The 23,917-nt window shown below is 35.6% G+C and overlaps 1 protein-coding gene and 1 long non-coding RNA gene across 9 annotated transcripts in view; both read left to right on the plus strand.

Annotated features, from left to right (window-relative positions):
• Positions 1–1,644: 1,644 nt before the first annotated feature.
• On the plus strand, positions 1,645–16,197 carry LOC127807850 (uncharacterized). Of its 2 annotated transcripts, none has more exons than XM_052346011.1 (4): positions 1,645–2,567; positions 8,632–8,773; positions 9,010–11,406; positions 15,404–16,197. In XM_052346011.1, the coding sequence occupies exons 1-4, from the start codon at positions 1,678–1,680 to the stop codon at positions 15,773–15,775; spliced, it is 3,801 nt and encodes a 1,266-aa protein (XP_052201971.1). In that variant the 5' UTR covers positions 1,645–1,677; the 3' UTR covers positions 15,776–16,197. The 2 variants fall into 2 exon arrangements, with proteins under 2 accessions (XP_052201971.1, XP_052201973.1); XM_052346013.1 differs by having other exon boundaries at positions 8,632–8,758.
• A 3,518-nt stretch (positions 16,198–19,715) lies between these two features.
• LOC127807853 (uncharacterized) overlaps positions 19,716–23,917 on the plus strand; it is a 36,694-nt gene continuing 32,492 nt past the window's right edge. The window contains exon 1 of one of the 7 annotated variants that reach the window (XR_008024816.1): positions 19,716–23,274. This is a non-coding gene — a long non-coding RNA (uncharacterized LOC127807853). The remainder of the gene's footprint in view (positions 23,275–23,917) is intronic. The other 6 variants (XR_008024815.1, XR_008024811.1, XR_008024812.1 and 3 more) reach the window with 6 other exon arrangements.

Genomic DNA, 23,917 nt, shown 5'->3' on the forward strand with positions numbered 1-23,917 from the left:
GTATTTAATACTTAATCTTAAATAGTTAATAATTAATTAAACTAAACGTGTCTAATCTATTTTGATTTACTGACAAGATATTTAATATAATTGTGATATTATATCATAGTGTTAACGTGATATTATAATTTAACAATGACAAATTATATCATGATGCTAACACGATATTAAGATTTTTAGTAAAACTCAACTTGTCACTATTAATCATGATATTATATCATTACAATAATATAGTATCTCAATTATATTAAATATTTTCTTAAACTATAAATTTACAAGATTCAACAATAAAAAATAATGACTAATCAATCTCGCCACTTGTTTACCTTTATCTAAAGTTGTAAGCTTAGTGAGGAGTTTTTAATTTTCGCATATAAAACTAATTTTTATGGGAATGTAAAGAACTTTATCACGTGTCAAGTAAAATCTCACAATAACTACAAGAAATATAGAATCTCTACACAAATTCTATCACGTATTAGGATAGGCATAATTTTGTAAATTCTACTAAAAAATACCTCTCTAATACAATTAATAAAACTCAAACTTACACAAGACAGCTCTAATATCATATCAAAAATCAACTTAAACAAATCCAAAAAGGTTTATACTACCAAACTTAATGTTTCCAACAAATACCTTAAATAATCAATGTTTTCTAACAAATACCTAACAGGGTTGATAAAATGGGTTAATAGATCATAATCGTGTTATATTAAGATATACGTCTATGGTTAAGTCAAACACGACTGGTTTAAATAATTATGTTAGATTTTTTATCTCTAAAATACCATCAAACCAATCACTTCAATCCACCAACAAAATAATTAAGCGTGGATTGGATAAATTTTCAAAATTTTAAACACTTAAATGTAAATTTTATTTAATTTTAAAAAATAAAAATTAATATATTCATTTAATTTAAGAATACAATGACAGAATCACTTATAAATACAATATTATTAAAAGTACTCAATTGAGTAAATCATTAATTAGGGTTTGCAGTTTTCTATTTCCATTTCAATGACGAAAATTTAATTTTAAATCCTAAATTAATTTTATAAAATTAATGCAATTTTTAAATTTAAATGTGAAAGTGATAATTTTTTGAACGTTTAGTATTTTATTAATAATTTTTACTTTTTTTAAATAAAAAATATAAAGGCATTTTAAAAAACACTTTATTGATATGCCTTTATATGTTTGCTTATATAATAATATAAATAAATACAAAAATATAGATATTAAGAGGTGCGATATGCTACGTACGTGCAAAAAATAAAAAAATTAAAATAACTACATATATTGTATTTTATTTATAATATTTAAATAATTTTATTAGTTAATGATAAATAACAATATTTAAAAATTTATTTATATTTTATATATGTATTTATATAATCGTTCTAGTTGAATACGAGTGTGGGCCGGCCCGCTTCATCGTGGGCTTAAAGCGGCAATGAGCAGTCGGTTAAACGGGTCGTGCAAGCACGGAACTCGTGATCACGCACTTTAAGTGCGGCACCGCTAGCATGCATTTGCGTTGCAGAGTGTGGGCCAGCCCTTTCGCACCAACGGACACGATCCGTTTCGACACGTCACCAATATCTTTCCCTGTTATCACACTTTTTATAACACAAATACTCTCAGCAGTCCATCTTCCGTTCCGCCGCTTCGATGGCCTCCGCCACCGTCGAACCGCCATCAGGCCGACTCACGCTGGAGTCGATCGCCGACATAGATCTCCGCTTTTTCACCCAATCGGAGCTCTACGCCCTCTCCTTGTGCTCTGACAGCGCCTTCGATCCGCGCCGGTGCGACGATGTCGTCATCCCCAAAATCGACCGCTCCGTCTTCAATGAGTCTGCCGGAAGCCGCAAGCAGACCTACTCTCGCCTCCGGCTGGCCCCTCGCAAGCCGGAATCAACCTCCCCCGCCACCCCCTCCGCGATCCCCCGCCGCACCCCTCACCTTCGCGTTCCCAAATCCGGTGCCAGTTCCGCTGACGATGCCGACCCCGAACGAGCGGAAAACTCGAAAATCATCGGTCTCTTGAAAGAACTCTTCGCCGCGGAAAGCAAAGGCGGCGATTTAGTACCCGTTCGGGTTGAGTACAGCGATGCGGTGCCCCAGTTGCCGAATTTGGGGAACGCCGTGCAGAAGAGGAAGCGAGGGAGGCCGCGCAAAAATGAAAATCTGGTGGTGGCGGCCATAAAACCGGAGGAGGTTGTGACGGTGAAGGTGCGGGCCGAGGGCGATAACGTCGTTGAGGACAGGGATAAGGAAATTGTGAACAAGAACGGGGATGTTGTGGATTTGAGGGCTTTGGCGAGTTTAGAGGATCCTTACGGTGCTGAATTACGCAGGAGGACTGAGAATTTGAAGACTGAGGAGGAGTTGTTAGGGTTTTTAAGCGAGTTGAATGGGTATTGGGCAAGTAGGAGGAGGAAGAAGAAGATTGTCGATGCAAATGAATTTGGACATGCACTACCTAAGGGGTGGAAGCTGGTGCTTTCCCTCAAGAAAAAAGAAGGCCGTCTCTGGTTATTTGTTCGACGATACATAAGGTTCTTCTACATTCTGACTTGTTTCTTGATTTTCATGTTTTTTCCATCTTTCTCTTCTTTTATGATTATTATTTTTTTTATAGGAATTATCGACAAATATTACGAGCTATGATATTATTCTAATGGGATAACGCACATGGGCCTCTGGCACTCACTTCTAATATTCTGGCTTTGATATTGAAGTGAAAATATGGTCAGTTGCCAAGGCGATAGTCCTGGCTAAGGCTTCCTTATGCGTCATCTTTTCAGTTCAACCTGTTCTTAATGGCTTGAATTTAGTTCTTACTGTCTCTCTTTTTTCAGCCATAGAAGTCCGTTCTTGCATGCCAGATCTAGTAATAGTCATCAGTGGTTGAGTTATATTTCACTTTTTCTCTCCCCTTGGAGACCAAAAACAATTTTTGGACCTGTATTTTACTCTTCCAGTGTCTTAAGTTTGAACGAGAACACTGTTTCCATGCTATCAATTGCATATGGTGAACCTTAAGAGGTTACTTTTAGTGCCCTGCCTTAATTATGGCTATATCTAGCTCCACAAAGTATTTGTTTTGTGATTTGGCTCTAGAAATGTCACGTGTTTTTGTAGATACGAGTCCACAAACCATGTGAACCTGCCACGACTTACGATGATAATGCAATCAAGATTAAGGCCAACTTTTGATTGACAATGGAAAGCACATGATCAAGTCTTGAGAAATGAATTAAAATTTAAGGGCTTGTTCAGTTGTGGAAAACATTTTTTAGTTTTGCAACTCTATTTTTACAACTAAACATGTCCTAACATTTGATGTTTCAAAAACCAATAGTATTCACTTCTAAAAAATTTAGAAAACCTCTTTTTGATGCTTTCCAGTCCATAGTATAAAGGTGAAAAAATAGAAAATTGAGTTTTCTGTTTTTTTTTTTTTTCTAATTGGAGATTCAATCATGCAATACAAAATTGGAGTTGGAAAATTAGAAAATGTTTTCAACAAATGAACAAGCCCTAAATATTTCAAAATATCATTATTAATTCTTGTTTCATTATTCTATTCTCTGAAACAATAGTGTTAACAAGTTTTGAAATCTTGTTATTTCCACTTGGTTTTCTCTTTTGCATATAGCTACGACTGCATACCTTTGAAGGTGGGCATTATTGGCTGCTTGTGAGCAAGTAGCTGTGATTCCTCCACACAAGTAGTCTCTCTTACTTCTTGGTGTATGTGCTGTAGGTAACAGGCATCACTGAGTGGTTGCATGTAAATTCATGCTTTTATATCTTTCACTAAATTCTTTCCTGTGGGTAATGTTTCACTTGTTTACAACGAGGTGGCTGCACTTGCTCTTCATTTTATGGATTTTTAATTCCTAAACTCTTTAACTATATGTCATGAACCTAGGGTTCATAACAGGCTGAAATTGGCAATGGATCCGATTGAAGTAAGGTCAAGAACAGAATGTATAGAGGGAAAATTGAAGAAGAATGGGGGAGAAATTAGAGATAAAATGAGGGAGAGCAGAAAGAGAAATGAGAGAATTCAAGAGGGAAATGAGAGATTTTAATTATCAATTCAAACATAATTCTTCTCCTACAACAGTGGCTTATTTATAGCCTCACAGCCATTGCACCCATGTGCAATACAACTGTAATCCTAACAACTATTATGTCTTTATTACAATATTGCCCTCTATTGCCCTAGGAACATGACACTATATAGGCTTGTAATCTTTGTTTTGGAGAAAGTCTTTAAAAAGTTGAAGTGTAGAAATTTGTTTTTTTTTATTTCTACTTCGTGGTGCTTATTTTCTTCATCTTCTTTTTTTGGTGTGTGTGTGTAGATTGTGGGATTTTTTGAGGCCTTTGGTTGCTAAATGTGGACTAAGAAACCTTAAAATCTGATTATTGTACGGTTGGAATCCTTGATACAAGTCTAATTATAGTTGTTGGAATCCTTGACTAACTATATCATGTTGCTTTGCTATGTTTTCTCCTTGCAACGAGCAATTTCACCTTGTCATCCTTGTCTCTATGTATTGTTTGCTTCTCTCTTAGGTTAACATGGATGTTGAATAGGCTAATGGAACTATCATTTTATCCTTGGATCTAAGTGCTTAAGGGTAACCTTTGAGCACTGGAAGTATATTTGCTAAGAAATGCTTAGTTCCCTTGACCTGGCTAAGTAAGCTTTACTTTAGTGTGCCCTTCCATATGTAATTGTTGTAGTTTTCATCGAGTGTAAGCCCTAGAAGAAACCAGTGAAGTCCATTGTATCAAGCGGCAGATTATTCTAAGTATAGTTATGTACTTATGTGTGGGGGTTATAATAGGAAATGTGTAGTCTTTTATTTCCCTTGTAACATCCACCCATAATGTCTATAAATAGAAGACATAGGGCAGCCGTTTGTTATGCGATCATTCATTCTGATGTGCGAGTGCAGTGTGTGAGAGAAAAGCTAGAAGAAAGATAGACTTTGTAATCTCCAAGATTGACTGTATTCGTGTGTGTGTGTGTGTGAGGGACTCTCATGTACCAGTTTCATTCATTCTTAGTGGATTTCATAGAGGATCTGAAGGCTGGATGTAGGACCGTTTATGCGGTCTGAACCAGGATATATCTTGTTGTCTTCACCTTGTGGTTTGGTTGTTTCTTTCCCCAATTTCTTTACTGTTTTCAATTCCCTTTTTTTATATTTCTGTTGTTGTGATTGATTTCGGGTGAGCGTGTGTGAGATTGGCATTGAATAGAGAGGATCCTAGTGCTCCTAATCATAACAGTAATGACACTCCTTGGTCCACTCCTTGGCCCTTTTACAACAAGAACAACATATCAAGCCTTAATCCACTAGGTGAGGTGGACCATATGAATTTTAGCTTCTTGTTTGTTTCTATCAATGGTCATATCTTTTGCAAGATCCTTATAACCTATATCATCCCTATGAGCCTTCATCTATTTTTTCTTGGCCTCTCTCTACTTCTTGTGCTAAAGACTTGTATCTTTTCACACGAGTTTCTATTGGTCCTTTTCTCAATCGTCATATCTTTTCCAAGTGAATTCATGTTGTTTGCTTTACAACCCTGCTCATCCATTTGATTCAAATATATATTGTGCCGGCCAAACAACGCTGGAGGAAAAGTAAAAATAAAGAAATGGCTAAAATTGAGAACTGATCTATTTCAGGTTGTGGCCAATTGGACCTTATGCAATTGATTTTTGGTGTCAATAATAGTCCCATCCTCTCTAGTTTTAAGTTTTAAGTTTAGCTGTTGCTATGAGTTTTTGTTATGTGTGTTTATTTATCTATCTTAACTATTAAGTTTTGATAGTTAAGATAGATATTTACTTCTATTTTGTTGTTGTAGGTATATCCTATGGATTAATGTCTTTCTACGTGTCTTAATTTTGTTATGTTTTATTGATGGGTCCAATATTTTATTGGGTTTATCTAGTTGCTCTTTTCTGGTTTAGATACGCTAAGGGCTTTCCAAATGTTTTGAAGCTCTCTTGGGAATTGTTTGTGAAATTCTATCCATGGTTGTGACATTTTCAGAATCTTGGTGTAAGCCTGGTGCTAGGAGTTATTCATAGATTTGTCAAGTCTCAGGAGAGAGAGAGAGAGAGAGAGAGAGAATTTGAGAGGGGAAAGAATTCAATTCTCATTCATCAATGAATTCCCATCCTCTTGACTCAGTCTTTTATAGGCTCATCCCTGCGGTTACAACTTGCCAAGGGTATAACGGTAATGCTAACAATTCGGTTGTCTCCCGCCTTACATATGAATTTTAAAAGAAATTACAAATGGACCCTCAGGTCGTGACAAGATTTTCTTCTTCTGCATCTTTCTTCACTCTGCGAGGAACTCTATAATTAGGTCTAAAATCATTCTACTTCGAAACCTAGTTCCTTGTCCACTCGGACCTAGTAGTTGTAATTGCCAAAACATCTCCTAACTCACTGCAGTGGCCTAATAATGTCCATAACACCTGGTTTCTCATGGGTAATCCCTTATCTATATGAATTTAAGAACCTGCACATATTTGCCATCTTTACCTTGCATAAACTGCCAATTTCAGACCTCAAATTAGAGCCCTCTGTTGCTGACTTGTATCAGTATCTTAGTGTTGAGTATCCCCACAATCATCTGTTTTCGGGCTTTATTGTGTACTTTGTTAGGCATGTTCAAGGGGCCTACTTGGCAGTTGGCCCAATTGTTGAAGATTAGTCTGGGAAATGCAGGATGCTGTAAAAGTCAAAAGTTGTAGCTTTGTGTTTATAATGTGTTTTGGGCTTGACTTGAACCTAGTGAATCACAGTAGTGTCTTTCACCAACTATAAACTTTTGGTCGTTGCCCTTGTTCCTTGGATTGCTGCATTTTTACAAGTCTTGCTTTCAAGTTAAAAAAAAAAAAAAAAAAAAATGTCAAAGGCTTGAGGGCTACCACTTGGCTGAACTAATGAAAATTTTGGTATTCTGTTGGACTACTACTTCTATCACTATGGGGCTGGAACTGGTAGATGGTAATATTGGTATGATTATCAGTTATGCACCGTTGGTTCCTCCTCAAATTAGTAATCATTATTAGTGAAGTAGTGTATGGTTTACTCCAGAAGAATCATACTAGTTGGTATTGTCAGACTACGAATCTGACAAGGGTAGTTTCCTTGCAATTCAGTAAGGATTGCGTGGGAAACCCACGTATTAGGAAGAGAAAGAAGAGGCAGGGAAGAGAATTTGAGAGGAGAGTGAAAGAGAGAGAGAGAGCGAGAGAGAATGAGAGGGAAAAAATGAATCAATTATCCTTTCCAAAGTTGCTTTCTCTGGACGCGAAGGCTGGTTATATAATACCCATACCTTGGCGCCACTATTTGGTTACATTTGAATTAGGCCCATGTGCTGTAACGGCCAGCCTACTCCATATTACTATAATATCCTATATCCTCCCCTTATTTACATTCAGATCCCGTGACAGGTATTTGATGCCTACAATTGAAACAGGTTATAACTTTTGGATTTGTAGTTGTAATATATACTTCCATCAAAGACCTGGGGCTCTGTGCGTAGAACACTCAAAAAGGCTTGCCATCCTCTTGGTTCAGGCATCTTAAGTACCGGGCTGGGATTTATTGAATATTCATAGATCGAAGAAATGGACAAATTCAGAGGAATTCCTTGTGATGCAGACTTCATTGCTAGAATAATCCCAACTAAAACTGCTTTATTCTTGGTACAGGTTATATTAATATCAACTAGCTATCATGCCTGTTCACTACCAGTAGGAGTTATCTGAAACCTATTTATGTGTAGGTAATAAGTTTGCATGTTTGCTCTTGCCCATAGGATTTCAGCTCTTAGATAATCTTAGTTCTAGCTTCTGTGTGCAACCATGCATTGGTTTTCCATTCTATTTCGGGTTATTAATTAGTATGTTCGTTATATATTTTTTAACTTTTCCTATTCATGACTTGGTACGTGATTCTTATTTAGTGCTTCCTATTGTATAGCTTATGTGACAAGTGGCCTTAGGAATATTTCTTGGATGGGATCTGTCCTTTTGATGTGTTCTTTCATTTCTAGTTAGTAAAGTATGATTCCTATCAGCTGGCATGTTTACTGGAGCAGAATACAGGTGGTCTTTAAACATTAAAGTTTTGAAGCAGGCATAAACAAATGTTTATGCTATAAAAAGGAACAAAGACATCTTTGTCTTGACTTTTAGTTGAGGAGAAGTTTGGAGTTATTCTTTTAATTAGTTACAGTTGGTCTTGTGGATTGGCACACACAGACAATGGCCGTAGCTTTGCTTAGAATTGAGAAATCTAGGCTTCCCTATATGGTATATTTTGTGAGAACTGAACCTGTTGTTGGGTGCTTTTATTCTTCTACCATGCATCTAAACCTTGGAAAGGTTTTTTCTTCACTCTGACATCTGATTTTATATTTTCATTTCCAATAATTAACTTTTTTTTTTTATAATCAGTCTTCAGTAGTTATTGCTAGTATAGAATTGTATTCATAATGATTATGATATCTTGAATTTCGTTTAATTCATTCTTCTCACAGTCATCCCTACTCTGTTGATACACAGCCCAAATGGACTGCAATTTGCATCATGCAAGGAAGTTTCATCGTATTTGCTTTTGTTTTCTTCACCGCAAGATGCAAACCAGCCAAACTATGGTCAAACAAACGAGAGTTCTGAGTTAACCTATAAAGTGAGTTGTGGAAATGTAAGTTGATTATATATGATCGTTTGTAGGTTGATATTACTATATATGATTGTCTGTAAGTTGATATTACCATATATGATTGTCTGTAAGTTGATAGTACCATATATGATCGTGTGTAAAAGTTGATATACCATATATGATCATTCTGTAAGTTGGTATACCATATATGATCTTTTGCTACTCCCTCCCCCCCCCCCTTCCCCCCCTATTTATTTAATTATGGGGATATGCAACAGGATACAGATGTTGCTGTCAAAGAAATCAATGAAAGAGCAGACCTTGTTTGCCATTCACCATCAATTATTACTGATTTCTCAAATGATCATAAAAAGCTAGTGTTTTCAGAGGTAGGGAATTCTGGCAACATTCAAATGGGAGGTACTTTAGAGTGTGACAAGTGCCCCATGACTTTCAGTGGTAAGGATGAGTTCTTGCAACATCAGTTGTCATCCCATAGGAGAAAAAGATCAAGAATAGGTACATCTATCACTGATGGGGTGATAATCAAAGGTGGACAATATGAATGCCAGTTTTGCCACAAGACATTTAATGAAAGGAACCGTTACAATGGCCATGTTGGAGCCCATATAAGACACCATATGAAGAGTGATGAAGCATCACCAGGTGTTCCAGGCTTGCAACCTAGTATTGACCCTGCATCCTCTTCTGGAGTTCCTCCAAAGGAGCTTATTTTGCATACATCCTTCAGAGATAATTATGATGCTGTAACTTTTAATGCTAAAGCGGAAAGTGAGATGCAGTCCGTTTCTGCTCAAGATAAATTTAAAGCTGGTTCATATGTGGAAGAAAGTTATAATGAGACACCAGTTTATGAAGTTAAAGTTTTGTCAAATTATGATTTGGACTCAAAGTCTGACATAAATGAAAGGAGTCACAGTCTATCAGATGTAGAATTGTGCACTAAGCATAAAAGAGAAAGTGAGATGGATAATTGTTCGAATAGGGTTGGTCAGGCTGATAATGAGGCAGCTAAATTGAATTTTGTTTTGGAATCTGAAAATGCTATGCCTGAAAATGAAATTGACACTAATGGTGAAAGTGCTACCAGCATAACAAATGACCCCCTTGTTGCATGTGGAGGAAGTTTAGAACCCTGTCCATTTTCTCCTGCTAATGAGAGTGCCTGTGGTTCTGAAATGAATGTGGAAGGGGATTCTGTAAGTCCACAGAAGCCAAAACCAGAAACAGATTCAAAAAACATTTCCCTTAATTTTCATGGTAATAATGAAAGAGGCGGTATAAAAAATGTGAAGGTCATGCATTTTGCTAGCCCAGTGGAAAGGTTTAAACTTGACATGGAGCAAATTGAGAATAAGCTAAACGATGGTTTTTGCAGTAGCAGTGCTGGACCAGATGAGGTTGTTACTCAAGAAAAGCAGAACAGTGGTTCTGTGGCTTGTTCACCAGTTCCAATCAGTAATGACCAAATATGTAAGGGTCCTGATAATATAAATGCACTTTCTACTTCTGCACAGGCAGAGTGCAATCAAAAGAGAGTTTCTGAAACAACTAATTTGGAAAATTGTTGCATCAAAGATATCTACTCCGTTTCTACAAATTTTGTGTCCAAGAACAAGATCAATCCAATAGATAACAGTGGAAACAAGAATGTTTTTATTGGTTGCAGTGCTGGCCAACCTGAACTAGACAAGGGTGCTATCACTAGGGTTGATAATCCAGATAGCTGTTTGATAGTTCCATTTTGGAAAGAGCAATTATGTGATGTGGAAGGTAGGGGGAGTGCGATTTCTGTTCAAAAAATGCAGCAAGGGCAGGAAAGAGGTTCTGAAAGCAGTTCACACATTTTATCTAACAATGAGCGAGTCCATGGCATAGAAAATCATGCTGGTAATATTTCTACTAGAAAAATGGAGAACCCTGAGCTTGAGGAAGTCCAAAGTTACAAGAACAATCTCATGTTTAACGTCAGTGATCATGGACTGGACACACAGGGAAGAAGTCTTCAATTTGGTTCACTTGCGCTGTCAGGGAATGTTCAAGCATTTGCTGAAGAGAATATAACTGGGTTTTGCAATAACACGGGGAATGAGCTGCCTAATCAAATAGATGGTTCTACTAATAGTTTGCTTGCACAATCTTGTACAAGAACAGCCTTTGCGTACAATATGAATAGTCTTTCTAGTACTTCTATTGGGAGCCCTAAACGTGATAAAGTCCAAACATCCAGTGATAATGAGCTAGTTCTTGCTTTTGGTAACAGTGCCACTGTTATTGATGATGTTATGAACAATGTTCCTATTGAACAAACATTTGGTTTCAACCCCACCCTGTGTGGGGAAAACAATAGAACAGGGAACGTTCCTGAACAGCAAGGCAGTTTACTTGGTTTATCTTCTTATGCCAAACCATGTGTTGGTGAAAATAATTCGAACAGGGTTCACACTAGCAGAGTTTTGGAAAGGCCTATGATAAATGATGCTATAAGCTCTGGTTATGACAAATTAACGATTGGTTTTGGCAGCTGTGATACCCAATCAGATAAGGATGTCATGCCTAGTCATATGTGGAGAACTGGTGAAGCAAATGTTTTGCAGAGTTCTCCAGCTAATAATTCAAGCTGTCTCCCTGCCTTCAGAATAATTTCAGATAAGGTATGAATGTATACAATCTTGTAATTATAGTATTCAGAAAGGAAAACCACGAAATGGCCTTATTCTTGACCTAACATGATTAGACCATGTGATTTACGTTGACTTCTATGGACTTAACTGGCTGTAAATTTATTTTCGCCACTGCAATATGTGATGCCACTTGGCAGTTTGGTTAGTTAGATATGTGGTTTAAGTTTGTTTTATCATGTTTTGTGCATTATTATGTTGTTATTTGTCACTCTCTCTCTTTCTCTCTCTAACATTCTTCCCTCTTTATCTTAGTTCATGGGAATGAGGCTGCTAACCAGTATTATTTATTGCGTCAGTTGGCTGATCCTATCAGTTGTTTTCCCCTGCAATCTAGTTGGTCTTCACACCAATTGTATGAACTTTGGTTCGTCACTTAGGGACACTGTTCTTGATCAGGGGCTACCTCAGCAGATTGTTTATAGCCTAGGTGCTACTTTAGGAAATCTGGAATCCTTTAGTCGTCCCTGAAGTCGCCTGACAGTTTTCCAGTTGATAATTTACAATCTGGCGGTCTTCAGTCAACTGTCCAGAGTTAAGCCAATCAGTTTTACATTTTGTACACTGTCAATTCCTGCCCAGTCAACTGAACGTTCTTGGTTTCTATCTGAGGCATCCTTTGGGCCTAAGGTGTTGCTTTCAAGTTTTCTTTTAACTAGACACTTAAAGATTGTAAGTTCAGCCTCAATGCTACTTCCATAAAGGTCTAACCCATCCTACTTACAGTGTAGAAAGATTTCACTTAATGAATGTACATTTCACTACATGAATACATCAACAACTGGAATGGTGTTACACTAGTTAACATACTTCATAGGTATTTCATCAAGATGGTATGACTCAAGGAGTTTCACTGTTCTACTGAAAACACACCATAGTATCGGATGATTTCTATTTTCTATCTTTCCATTCCTAGGCTCTTCCATGAATATTCATACTATATAATGACAGATTTCGAGATTTCCCTTCTCTAATGGTTAATGCATATTCAAGTTGACCTTACTTCTTGCCATTTAAAATGAAGTCACCTTCATTTCCCATAAAACCTTGATAAAGTAACAGATGATTTAATTACATTTCACTTCAAAAATCAAAATTGTTTTCATAGTATTACATGCCCAAATGAACAAAATAAGGTAATGTCGACTACTCTACAAATGGTGCTTTGCCCTTGGAAGTTCCAACTTCCTGATCTGAACATGTTGAATATGCAACATGAACAAAGATTCCTAGTAAAAAGTTTTAATGAAGATCATTTCATGAGTTAGTAGAAAACATTTTGTGATTTTGAAAACACTAAGCCTTGTATTTTGTACAATCAGTCAATTGTTGTTGTGCTTGAAGCTTCACTCCAACGAATAATCACTTACAAGATTCTAAGGTGCTTGCTTATGGCTATAGAATCCTTTATGTAGGCTGCCCCACTAAATTCTAGCCGCCCGCCTGTCTTCTAATCCAATAGTTCCTATTTTCTCAAGGGTATTTTGGTAATTCATCCTTGATTGACGTAATTTTTGTTTAAGATAAATGAAAATATTACGAGATACCTAATTTGACATTAGTATGGTATGATATTGGTACCATACCATTTTGGATATATCGTTATAATAAATCGATTATATACATTATAAAAATATATGTACAATTATAAATTTATAACAAAATTTTTATGTAAAATCATGTTACATAAGCATATAAAATCATTACTATTATCATGGTATTTGCTTAAATAAAAGGTTTAATATAATAATACAACAACACTGGTGAATCACTTAATTAATTATAAACTTAATGATATTAATGATTATAAATAAATAAATATAACATATAAGAATATAGATATAAAAATTTAAGATATAAAAAATCAATTTTTTATTTTTTTATTTTTTCAATTATACAATTAATGTATATATATTTTTTAGATGGTTTTGGGCAATACCCCTGGTATCCTTAGATCTGGGCTGGTCCTGCTTGATATTGAGTGTAATTTGTATCGGATGATATATGTATTATTTAGTATCGTTTATTGGGTGGTCTGGTATGTATCGTCGCTCAAGATTGGTCTTTACAGTATGATACTGGTAACTCCGAGTGCAAGAAGCATTTGGGTGGGAAAAAAGCTCACAGATGATTAATCGGATTTGTTCATTACCATTAGATTAGATCCAAGGTCCTTAAAGTTTCAATCTATTTCTTGTATACCTTTTTTCTCCTATTACAAGACAAACTTTCTCATCTCCCAAGTATTCACATATTTTCTAGGAAGGGCAATATAGTCCTTTTGCTCTCACATTTCTCCCTTTGTTTCCTTATATGGCAATATTTTCTAGGGATGGCTATATGTGTGCATGTGGTCTTTTTGAGTTCGTGTAGATTGTTCTTGCATGTTTTTCATTCCCATAGATGGCCCAAGTGCTAGAGTTATGCATGAGGTTTTTAGAGGCTTATCCTTGAGTAGGGTTGGAAATGAGTCAAGTAGAGTTGAGCCAAACTTGATTGAAATTGGTTCAACTCGTGGCTGAGCTAGAGTTTGATATGAACCAAATTTCCTGGCCCAAGCTTGCTCAGTTGAAAATGGTCTAGTTTGTGGTTCAATTCATTAGCTAGACTCATTTAACCCAATTCAGCCTAAATACAACCCAACAAAAAAAATCCTAAACACACCAAAAATTAATCACTTGGGAAAGAAAATGCATAGATCAAATATGCAATAATTTTGAATTACTAAATTTATTATAATTAATTAGATTATGTCCAAAATAAATTTACTATAGGATATTCGTTAGGGAAAAATTAAATTTCTAATCACAAAAAGTATTTTATAATACTTTTAAGATTTTTAGAATTCGTTTCATGCATTTAACTATTAAGATTTAAGATATACTATAATAGTACTATTATTATACAATTATAATATATAATATGTTTTATACATATATATTTTATTATATATAATTCAATTGAGTTAGCTCATGAACCAAACAAATTGAACACATCACAAATCGAGCTGGATTCATTTATTAAATGAGCCATATTTTTCAGTTTGTGTTCAACTCATTTGGTTCATGAACTTAGCTTATTGAACTAATTAACAGGTGAAGTGGTGAATGTCTCACAAATTTGCTCGGTTTATTTCCAGCTGTATCCTCGGGAGGATGTACATCTACCTTAGACCTTGCATGATTTTGTTGAGATATTTGATACATATATTTATATCATGTAGCATTCTTGTTTTTTTGTATACAAGGTGCTCTAGACATGATTTCTATGTTTAAGGCATATGTGGTGGCCAAGATGAGATCATGTTTTATTGGGATAATTTGGTGTCACATATTTTGAGCTCCTGCCTTATATAGGTTTTGCATGAGTTGATCTAAGGTTGATACGTCGGGGTCATTTATGATTGTGGTGGATGCTATGTTAGGGTTGTGTGGGGGAGGGGACATTAGATTGAGTGAGCAAGTGCTCCAAGAGGGCATCTGAAAATGAATACGACATGCCTAAGGGAAAATAATTGAGCCACATAATGATCACATGGACTAAATACTGTTGTAAGAGACAAAAATGAATCAAGAGGAGTAAGTGAGGGACCACCAAGGTGAATGGTTAATTGATGAATTGGCTGTTATCCAGAAAATTGAGAGCTTGATTGCCATGACAAAGAGTTGACTGTTGGGTCAACTGAGGTAGGTCCAGGTGAGAACAGATTATTGGAACACCAATTTAGGATGGTTGATAGTTAATTCAAGGTCAACAGTCCAAAGCAAAATGATTGAGAGTCAAACAACATTAGAGTAATTAAATAACAGAAAAAATTTTAACCTTTGTAATTTCCTTATTGAGTTAATGAGGTAACTAAGTTGGTAATTGAGATAATTAATAATGGTACTTAAGGCGCAGCCTTACAACGGGGCTGTTTTTGTTGCCCAGTTTAGTTTCTTTCTAATGTTTCTCATATTTCTTTGAACAGGGTGAGAATGAGTTCCTTGGTGGTAATGGGAAGTATGGCAGCATGACTGGATTTGAAGGTACACAATCTGGTCATACCGGGCATGTGGAGTTCAGCTTCCTAACTACCCAAAATTTGAACTCTCTTCCTGGAGACTCAAAGTCTTTGTCATATAACACACAGATGGGCCAAGGGTTTGATTCCTCATTTTGGCTTGATAAAGATGCTTTATCACTGAATATATCTTCCAGGAATCTGGTTACTTCTACATGTGTCTGGTGCAGAAGTGAGTTCCATCATGAGCCTTTACCTACTGGAACACAAACTAGTGGTATTGGTTCCATGTGTCCAACCTGCAGTGCAAATGTTTCCCAGCGGTTTAATGTCTTCTAATGTGGTTTGTCCTCAGCAAACTCCACCAGCTACAAATACTTGGTTTTTGTTTTTCAATGTTGTACGAAGATAGGATCGTTGACCTCTTGGGGCTAAGGTATTCTTTCTTCTTAATATGAAGTAACTGCATGGGGTCTTGATCTCTTGATGTTTAGGTAATTCTTTCTTCTTAAGATGAGGAGCTTGATCTGAGTCTACCTGGCTTAATTGTTTTCATGGTAACAAGAATTGTTTGTTATAAGTAGATGAGCTGTGTAACCCAGTATTGCACTTTCTTTGCAAATGGTAGTTGTGTTCTTGATTTAGTATGCTATAGGTATTATGTACTTAGGTATAGAATATAGGGGTATAATGTGAATGCATACTTAACATATTCTATTTTAGTTTAAATAGAAATAGAGGCAGCCATATTTTGTTATCCAGTATTTTCTCATTTTGAATGTCTATCTAGTATCAGCGCATTTCGATCCATTGTAAATGATTCTAGTTGTCATATTATTGTTCATTTATGTGTTTACACATTTGTTGTCACTTGAGGTCACAGTTGTACCACCACCATGTATTGGATGTAATTACACATAAGTAGCACACAAAGCAACTGTCTGGACTCTGGACCAATGAATCCCACCAGAGGGTTTTGTTTGTCGTCACCAACATTGTCACTGAAGAGCCATCATCGGATCTCCCTCCATTTGTGTTCATTCCAGCCTAGTCTGGTAGCACAGGGCTTTCTTGTCTTGGTCCTCTTCTGGTGCATGGCCACTTCAGCCAACTTCGTCACTCCTTGAGATCTGTTGATTGGTTATATTTTTGAGCTGTTGTGAGTGCAGACTGATGGAATATTACGTTAATGCTTTTTTGCTCTGATCCATGAATGGTTTCCTTCCGGTCATATGGAGGTAATACTCTAGAAACTTTTTGTTACACGGGAGTACCAATGGAGGTCAAAGTTTCTGGATCTGCAGTATTACCTCCAAGTTAGCTTGGTAGACAACTTAATAATAGTAATTAATTGCAATGGTGCAAGGCTATAAAGTATTTTCTATATGTTACATCATACATTGTTAAGAGATCTTCACAAAGATCAAGAACAGATTAGTACATCAGTTTAGGAGGATGCATAATTAATTGGTTTCCTATGGAATTCAATGGAGCATCATATAGTAGTAGACATATGCATTGACATGTAAACAGAGATTGGATTATTTTTATGATTACTTTTTAGTGAGTTAACCTGTATATATGATCTTTTTCTAACGTTCAATCCCAATATGGAGATTGGTACGATACTGAATATATTGCTAATTTTAGATGGATATGCAAGAAATCGAATACATTTCAACTAGTGACAGCAGACTTTCATGACATGCAAAAACAAGAGAAGCTGGTGGTTCTTTGCTTTTTAGTTTGGTTGAAATTGAGTTTAAGCTGGTGAAATTGTTGACCTGTGGGTTCTTTCTCTAATTAGATACCCAAGCTTTTGTTTGTTACTCAACTAAGCATTATACTTAAAACATTGGTTTTCTTAGCAGTCTAGTTGATGTAGGACAGATCTGGTACTACTAGAATACCGACTGCTTTGGAGGCTCATTTAGGGTTAAAATGCCAGGGGAAATTGGTGAAAAGGATCTGATTTGGTGTGTAATAGGTTGCCAGCAATTTCAGAGGTAAAATATGGCTGGAAAGATGAATTTTGGGGGCTGAAAACATGTCTGAAAGTAGGGTTACAAAAATAAGAATATGAGATTGAATGATTAGAGTGGAGAGATATCTTCTAGCCATTGCACTTAAGGTTTTTTGGCTGGGATGACACCTAGGAGTTAGAATTGCATCACACAATTCAAAGAAAGTATCCATGCTTAGAGAAATTGTAGTAGTAGTTCTATTAACTACTGAAAAAGAGAGTTTACAGTGATATTTTAGAGAGTTTTAAGAGTCATATTTGTACTAGGATTAGGAAATTCTCACTCAGGAAACTAACCAAAAACTAAAACTATTAAAAATAAGAATAGAGAAAGACTAATAAAACCCTAACACATAATTAGAGTTGACATTATGCAAAATGACAAAAATACCCTTGATGCATATAACATCAAAAGTAGGCCTAACAAAACTGCTAGGAGGGCTTCTCTTCATCCAAAACATTCCAAATCAATGCTTGAGCCCTAGAACCAATTTTAAGATGCTTTGTATATGTCTTTACAGATTCCTTTCACTGCCTTCCATCACTAGTTTGATGCAATAGTGTTTGTGGAGGCCCTGTAAGTAGCATGATCATTGTGGTTGAGGTAGCTGTGGTAAGGGACTGCCCAAGACAGTGGCAGATCCAGGATTTTGGATTGGGGACCAAGATTTTTGTTCTTTTTTTTCTTAAAGAGCCAGTGGGGGGAACCAAAATTTTTAGTCAAAGTCAACAGCATTGAATAAAAAATATTATCAATTGTTGAGCCTGTTAGAACGAGAGGTGCTATGGCACACACCAAGAGGGGGGGTGAATTGGATATTTTAAAAAATCTTGATAGAACTTGAAAACTTTTTGACTCAATTGAGGTTTTAGTGATTTAAAACATAGAACATATAAAATGACAAATGTAACGCTCAATGAATGTAAAAGCAAGAAGGATAAATGACACAAAGAATTTATAGTGATTCGGCTTAAACCAAGCCTAATCCACTACCTTAGCTCCCACTAAGGATTTTAAACCAATTCACTAAAACCTCATACTTACACAAGTAGGCCCTCTAGCTACACAAGTTAGGAAATACAACCTCCTACTTAAACCAAGTAGGCCCTCTAGCTACACAAGCTAGGAAATACAACAAGTAGAACAAAGAGAGGATCTAAGAGATAAATCTCTTAGTTACAATGTCTCTAAAAAATAATACAAGGCTTGAAATAAATAAATACAAGTGAAGATCAAAACCTTGAAGAGAGAAAATTAAAGCACAGTCAATATAAATACAAATGTGTATATGATGTAAGCTCAAATAATTTCCTTTCCATCCATTTTACTTCTCTTGATCATCCATGACTTGTATTTATAGGCTTTCCAAAAGATTGAAGAGAAATGTAGCCGTTTGTGACCGTTGGAGTTGAAAAACTAGCCGTCGGAAGCTTTCTGTAAAAGATATAGTCGACAGAAGAAAATGTATAGTTGACTATTTTTACAAATAAAACAGAACATAGTCGACAGACAAAAACGCATAGTCGACTATCTTATAACACAAAAATTTCATAGTCGACAGATACATATGCATAGTCGACTATTGCAAAAATATGAAGAGATTTTTGAATTTTATGAATAAAAATAGTCGACAGATGAAAAGTCATAGTCGACTATCCTTACATGATAGTCGACAGACTGAAAAATAGTCGACAGATGCCTTAAATAGTCGACAGATCGAAACAGCATAGTCGACTATCCTTAACAGCATAGTCGACTATTCTCAGGCATAGTCAACAGAATGAAACACATAGTCGACTATCCTTTTTATAAAAACTGAAACGATAAATGATAACATGAAAAAGAATATTTTGAATCATAAAATTCTTTAACATTGAAATCTCATAACTTTATTTCATCATCAAAATACAATTATTTTTCATCATCAAAATTATATCAAATGTAAAACATCAGAGCCATGTGAAATTATTAATTGTTTGAGTCTTCCTTTCCTATTCATATTTGGTAATTTAATATTAAATTAAGATTGCCATTATGAATACTGAAATAATTTGTTTTTTTCGGAGCATTACTTAATTGAGAATTAGGAAAGTTATTAGGCATAAAATCTGTCAATTGGAAGTCAAAATTTTGAACATCGACTCCTAAAGTTTTTTCATTTTTTAAGCTGTATTATATTTCTATGTATATTAATTATTTATTTATTTATTTATTTATTTATTTTTTTTTTTGGGGGGGGGGGGGGATATCAAAAATAATTTTACTATTGTTTATGCATTGGAGCTCATTTGTTCTAAAAGTAATCATTGATATTCTAGCTGCAATCTCCTAAAAACATAAATCCAAGAGGTAATTTTCTTGGCTTAGTTTGGTCACTTCGGAGAGTGAGCATTTTTGGAGTTGTGGTCACAAATCAGCCCTTCTCATGAGGACGGACCTAGAATATCTCAACATTGGTCAGAATTTTTTATCTCAAGAGGAAGTGCCTGAGATTTTCTCAATTGTGGTATGAGGCTTCAAAAGTCATTGTCTTCACAAGTCGTTAGGTTTCTCAGGTCTGTAAGTGTCTGGTCAAGGTTACTTGATCTGTTCAGAAACTTGTTTCCAGGAGTTATTTGAGACCAGAACTTGGTAAGATTGAGGTCCAAAGCCTATCCGAAACAAGGATGGAAGGTATGTGCCAGCGGTTTTGGTTCTCCACAGTGTGAGGCTTGTCTATCTGCCAAAGTTGGGCAAGAATGGATGTGAGGGATGCTGCTTCAATCTAGTAGATCTTCTAGAGTGCTGTTTCAGGTCAGTCTTATCTGGAAGCATCATTTAAACCCGTCACTTGAAGTTCTTACCTTGTAAATTATGAGTGTGACTTCAGAGAGAGGCTTGAGACTTTCTCTGCATTTTTGTAATATTTGTTTGATTTGGGTGCTGCTAGTCTGGGAGTTTTCCTGAATGCCATTTAAAGGTGCCAGGTTACTTCCGACATAGAGGTGAAGGATTTATGTGATTACTTATTTCTTTTGTCTTCCCCTCCAAGGAAGATGCTTGTGAGGAATGGTGAACGGAGATTCCAGGACCATTTTGGGCAATTTCTCTTGATGTGCCAAATTTACTTGACTATCTACAGTGGTCGAGGCTCTACTCCCTTTAGATCCGGAAACACTTGGCTTAGGCTGGACAATTTAGTTTGAAAGTTTTGGAGCTCTTATGAGGTTTTAGAGTCTCCAAGCTTTTCTCTTTCTAAGAAGCTGTGGTAGTTTAAAGTTGATCTAAAGAAAATAGAGGTTCTAGGAAAATTAACGTGAGAATCAGTAAGCTACTCGAGGATATTAAATTTCCCTGATCGAAAAGGGAGACAGATTCTCCCATTGACTGAGAGGGTAGTAAAATTGATGAGAAAAGAGTGGTGAGTTTAGAAATAGAAATCTATATTATTCTTTCCAAAAGGTGAGTAGTATATGAAGTTCTATCATAAAACCGCAAGTGAAACAATCATATGCACAGATATATTGAGGTTTAGTGAAGATATCGTTAATAAAGAAGTGGAATTAAGTGGCTAGGAGGGTTCTTCGCACAGGAGACTGGGAGTCCAGAGTCCAGACAATCATTGGCTTGGATTTTAAAGTCTTACTTGAGCAATGTGACTGGTCTTTAGAGACCCTGCCTCCGTAAGCAATGGTAAAAGCTTTAAAGTGCCTAAATAGTGAGAAGGCCCTTTGACCAAGATGGCTTCTTAATTGCCGTTTTAGTTGTTAGTGGTACCCAAGTTTGACTGATGTAGAGAGACTCCCGTGGGCTCTGGTCAAAAGGGAAGTTATTCAGGCAAAGCATCTGCAAACTAATGGAGTTCCTGAAGGTTCTGTTAAATTGAGTAGATAGTTCTAGAGGGTTGAGGCTGCGAGATTTTCATATTTGTTTTAATGATTATGCCAGCTGAGAGTTTTGGGTGGGTTGAGTGGTTCCAGGGGCTGGTTTTAGGAAGCGGGGTATTAGTCGACTCAAAAGTCAATTTATAAAGATTGAAGAACACGCATGTGTTATTTTGTACAAATTACATATCAAATTAGATATGACAAAGAGTCATAAGGGTCTTACATATAGAAAAATGAATGAATGAATGATTGTTTAATTAGAATTTACGCAGTCAATTCACCTTTGGTGCAATATATATATATATATATATATTCATGCACCTGGGGTTGAGTTGATGAGCAACATTCAAAATCTATGGATTTGCATTTTAATTATGATGATGATAATAAAAGCGATGTGGATGGAGCAATATTCCAAAATAGGTTTTGCCTGGAAGTTGCTGTATGCCACTCTCTCATGTGAGGATGGATGCATACAATGAACTTTTTTACTTCATTGTTGACAAATTGCAGAGATGAATCTTTGGCTTTAAAGTAGAAGATGAAGATTTTATTCGTATCTTATGCCCCTCTTATTTTTATTAAAATAGAAGATGCTTTCGTTTTATTAGCAAAACAATGCAATGGCAATGGATTCCACGTGATTTTCGCCAACTATCCCCCCGTTCCCTAAAATCATTCATTATTTTATTTATTTATATATATATATATATATGAAGTATCCTTTTTGTAAGCGTTATTTTATGATAAATTTTAGTTCACAATGTGGTGATTTCTCAAAGACCATTAAAAAAATTGTCCATTTAAGACTTTTTTTAACTTCTTGGCTCTTATGATAAAAAAAAAAAGAAAAGAAAAAACCTTATTGGCTTTTGATTTTGTATCGATTTTTAAAAAAAATAAATATATCACTTTTGTACATATTGGGTTATATAAGAGGATATTATGATTAAAATATCTCTTGTCTAGTAAGAAAATGTAATTTAAGTACGGAGAGTATTATAATATAAAGTGTTCTTATTATTCTCTCTTCAGATTTCAAGGTTATATCAAAGTCTCTGGACAGTCCGAAAGTTTCTATTGAACTGAACTTGGTAATGATTGATTGGGTATGGATGGAGCAAGGAAAAAATATGAAAACAATTTTAAAAAAGAAATTATAGTTATTGAGTAGTGTGTTTTAAAAAGGTTTAAAGTGAAGTCAAATTTTCACAAAATTAAAATTAAAATAAAAGAAAACAAACTAAACACTAAACCACCTTCTTAATGAAGTTTGGATAATAGCAAGATGGGCCACTATTACAATTTATATGATTTTAATTTATAGGTAAAATTTTTATTATTGATTCAGTACTTGTGTATATCTTAAATGTCATCCTTACATATCTAATATATATAGGTTATTTCATTGTATATTTAAGAGAGAGAATTTTAATTATTGGTTTAAGATTATTACGAAAATTCTTAAAAACTCCTTATCTGGTAACTTCTTACCATATTAATTAATAATTAATGGTAAAATATAACAAGTAAACAATAATTTAGAATTAAAATTTAAATATCCTGTGATAAGTAAAATTATTATTATAAGTTAAATTGAAAAAAAATAAAAAATTCCATTGTACGTACGATGCATTTATGCATTTTTTACCCGAATCCGAACCCGAACCCGAACCCAAACCCGAACAACCTGCCCAGACTATCTCATTAATTTGCATCCGTTGACGGTGCCCGCTGAATCCAAAAAGGGCTTAAATCCAACGGCCAATTCACTCTCTCAGAACAGTTACCACTTACCAAGCAAGCCGCTAAAACCCAACCAAAGCTCTCTTTCTTTCTACGGACAGAGAGCGAACGAAGACTGTGAAGAGTGCTCGATCCATGGAGAATGAGAGAGAGCAACAGGTTTCCTTGGCCAGACTTGCAGAGCAAGCCGAGAGATACGATGGTATAGCTTTGATTTCTTCATTTCTTATCGATTTCTTTTTTTCTCTCTGTTGCATGAGTTAATTTGTGTATGTATGGACAATCAGGTCTGCTTCGCTTTTTTTCTTTTGTTTTCTTCCTAACTTTGACATTAGTTCTTTTCCTATGGTAGTATGGTATCAATTTGTGTACTCAAATTGTTGTTATGAGAGTGTACTTCGGCGGTTCAGATTTTGTGATAGTTCTTTTACCAGTTGGCATCTTTTTCCCAAATTATTAGTTTATGTAACGCATTTCATAAAAACCAGTTCTACATTTGATAATTTGATTGTTAGGCTGGGCAGATGAATGTCTGATTAGTGGTTAAAATTTTATTCAAGTTCACAAAAATTCATGTTCAATCATGGTCACTATTAGTTATGGTATAATTATCCGCCTTGTTGCAGCACACTGGTGTATGTGGTTGCTGCCAGGGGAGAGCAGAAGTTCAGTTATTTTCTTGCCATATTTTGGTTCGGTTATATTTTCTTGGAAGATCAGTTCTCAGTTCGGTTTCTTTTTCGGAATAACCGAACTAACTGGACCGACCGAACTATAAAATGGCGTCGTTTTTTGACCAGCCAGCTGTTACTTCGGGTCTTAGAGAGAGACCGATCGATACTTTG

The sequence above is a fragment of the Diospyros lotus genome, chromosome 8 (genome assembly GCF_014633365.1).
Source record: "Diospyros lotus cultivar Yz01 chromosome 8, ASM1463336v1, whole genome shotgun sequence".
NCBI lineage: Eukaryota > Viridiplantae > Streptophyta > Magnoliopsida > Ericales > Ebenaceae > Diospyros > Diospyros lotus.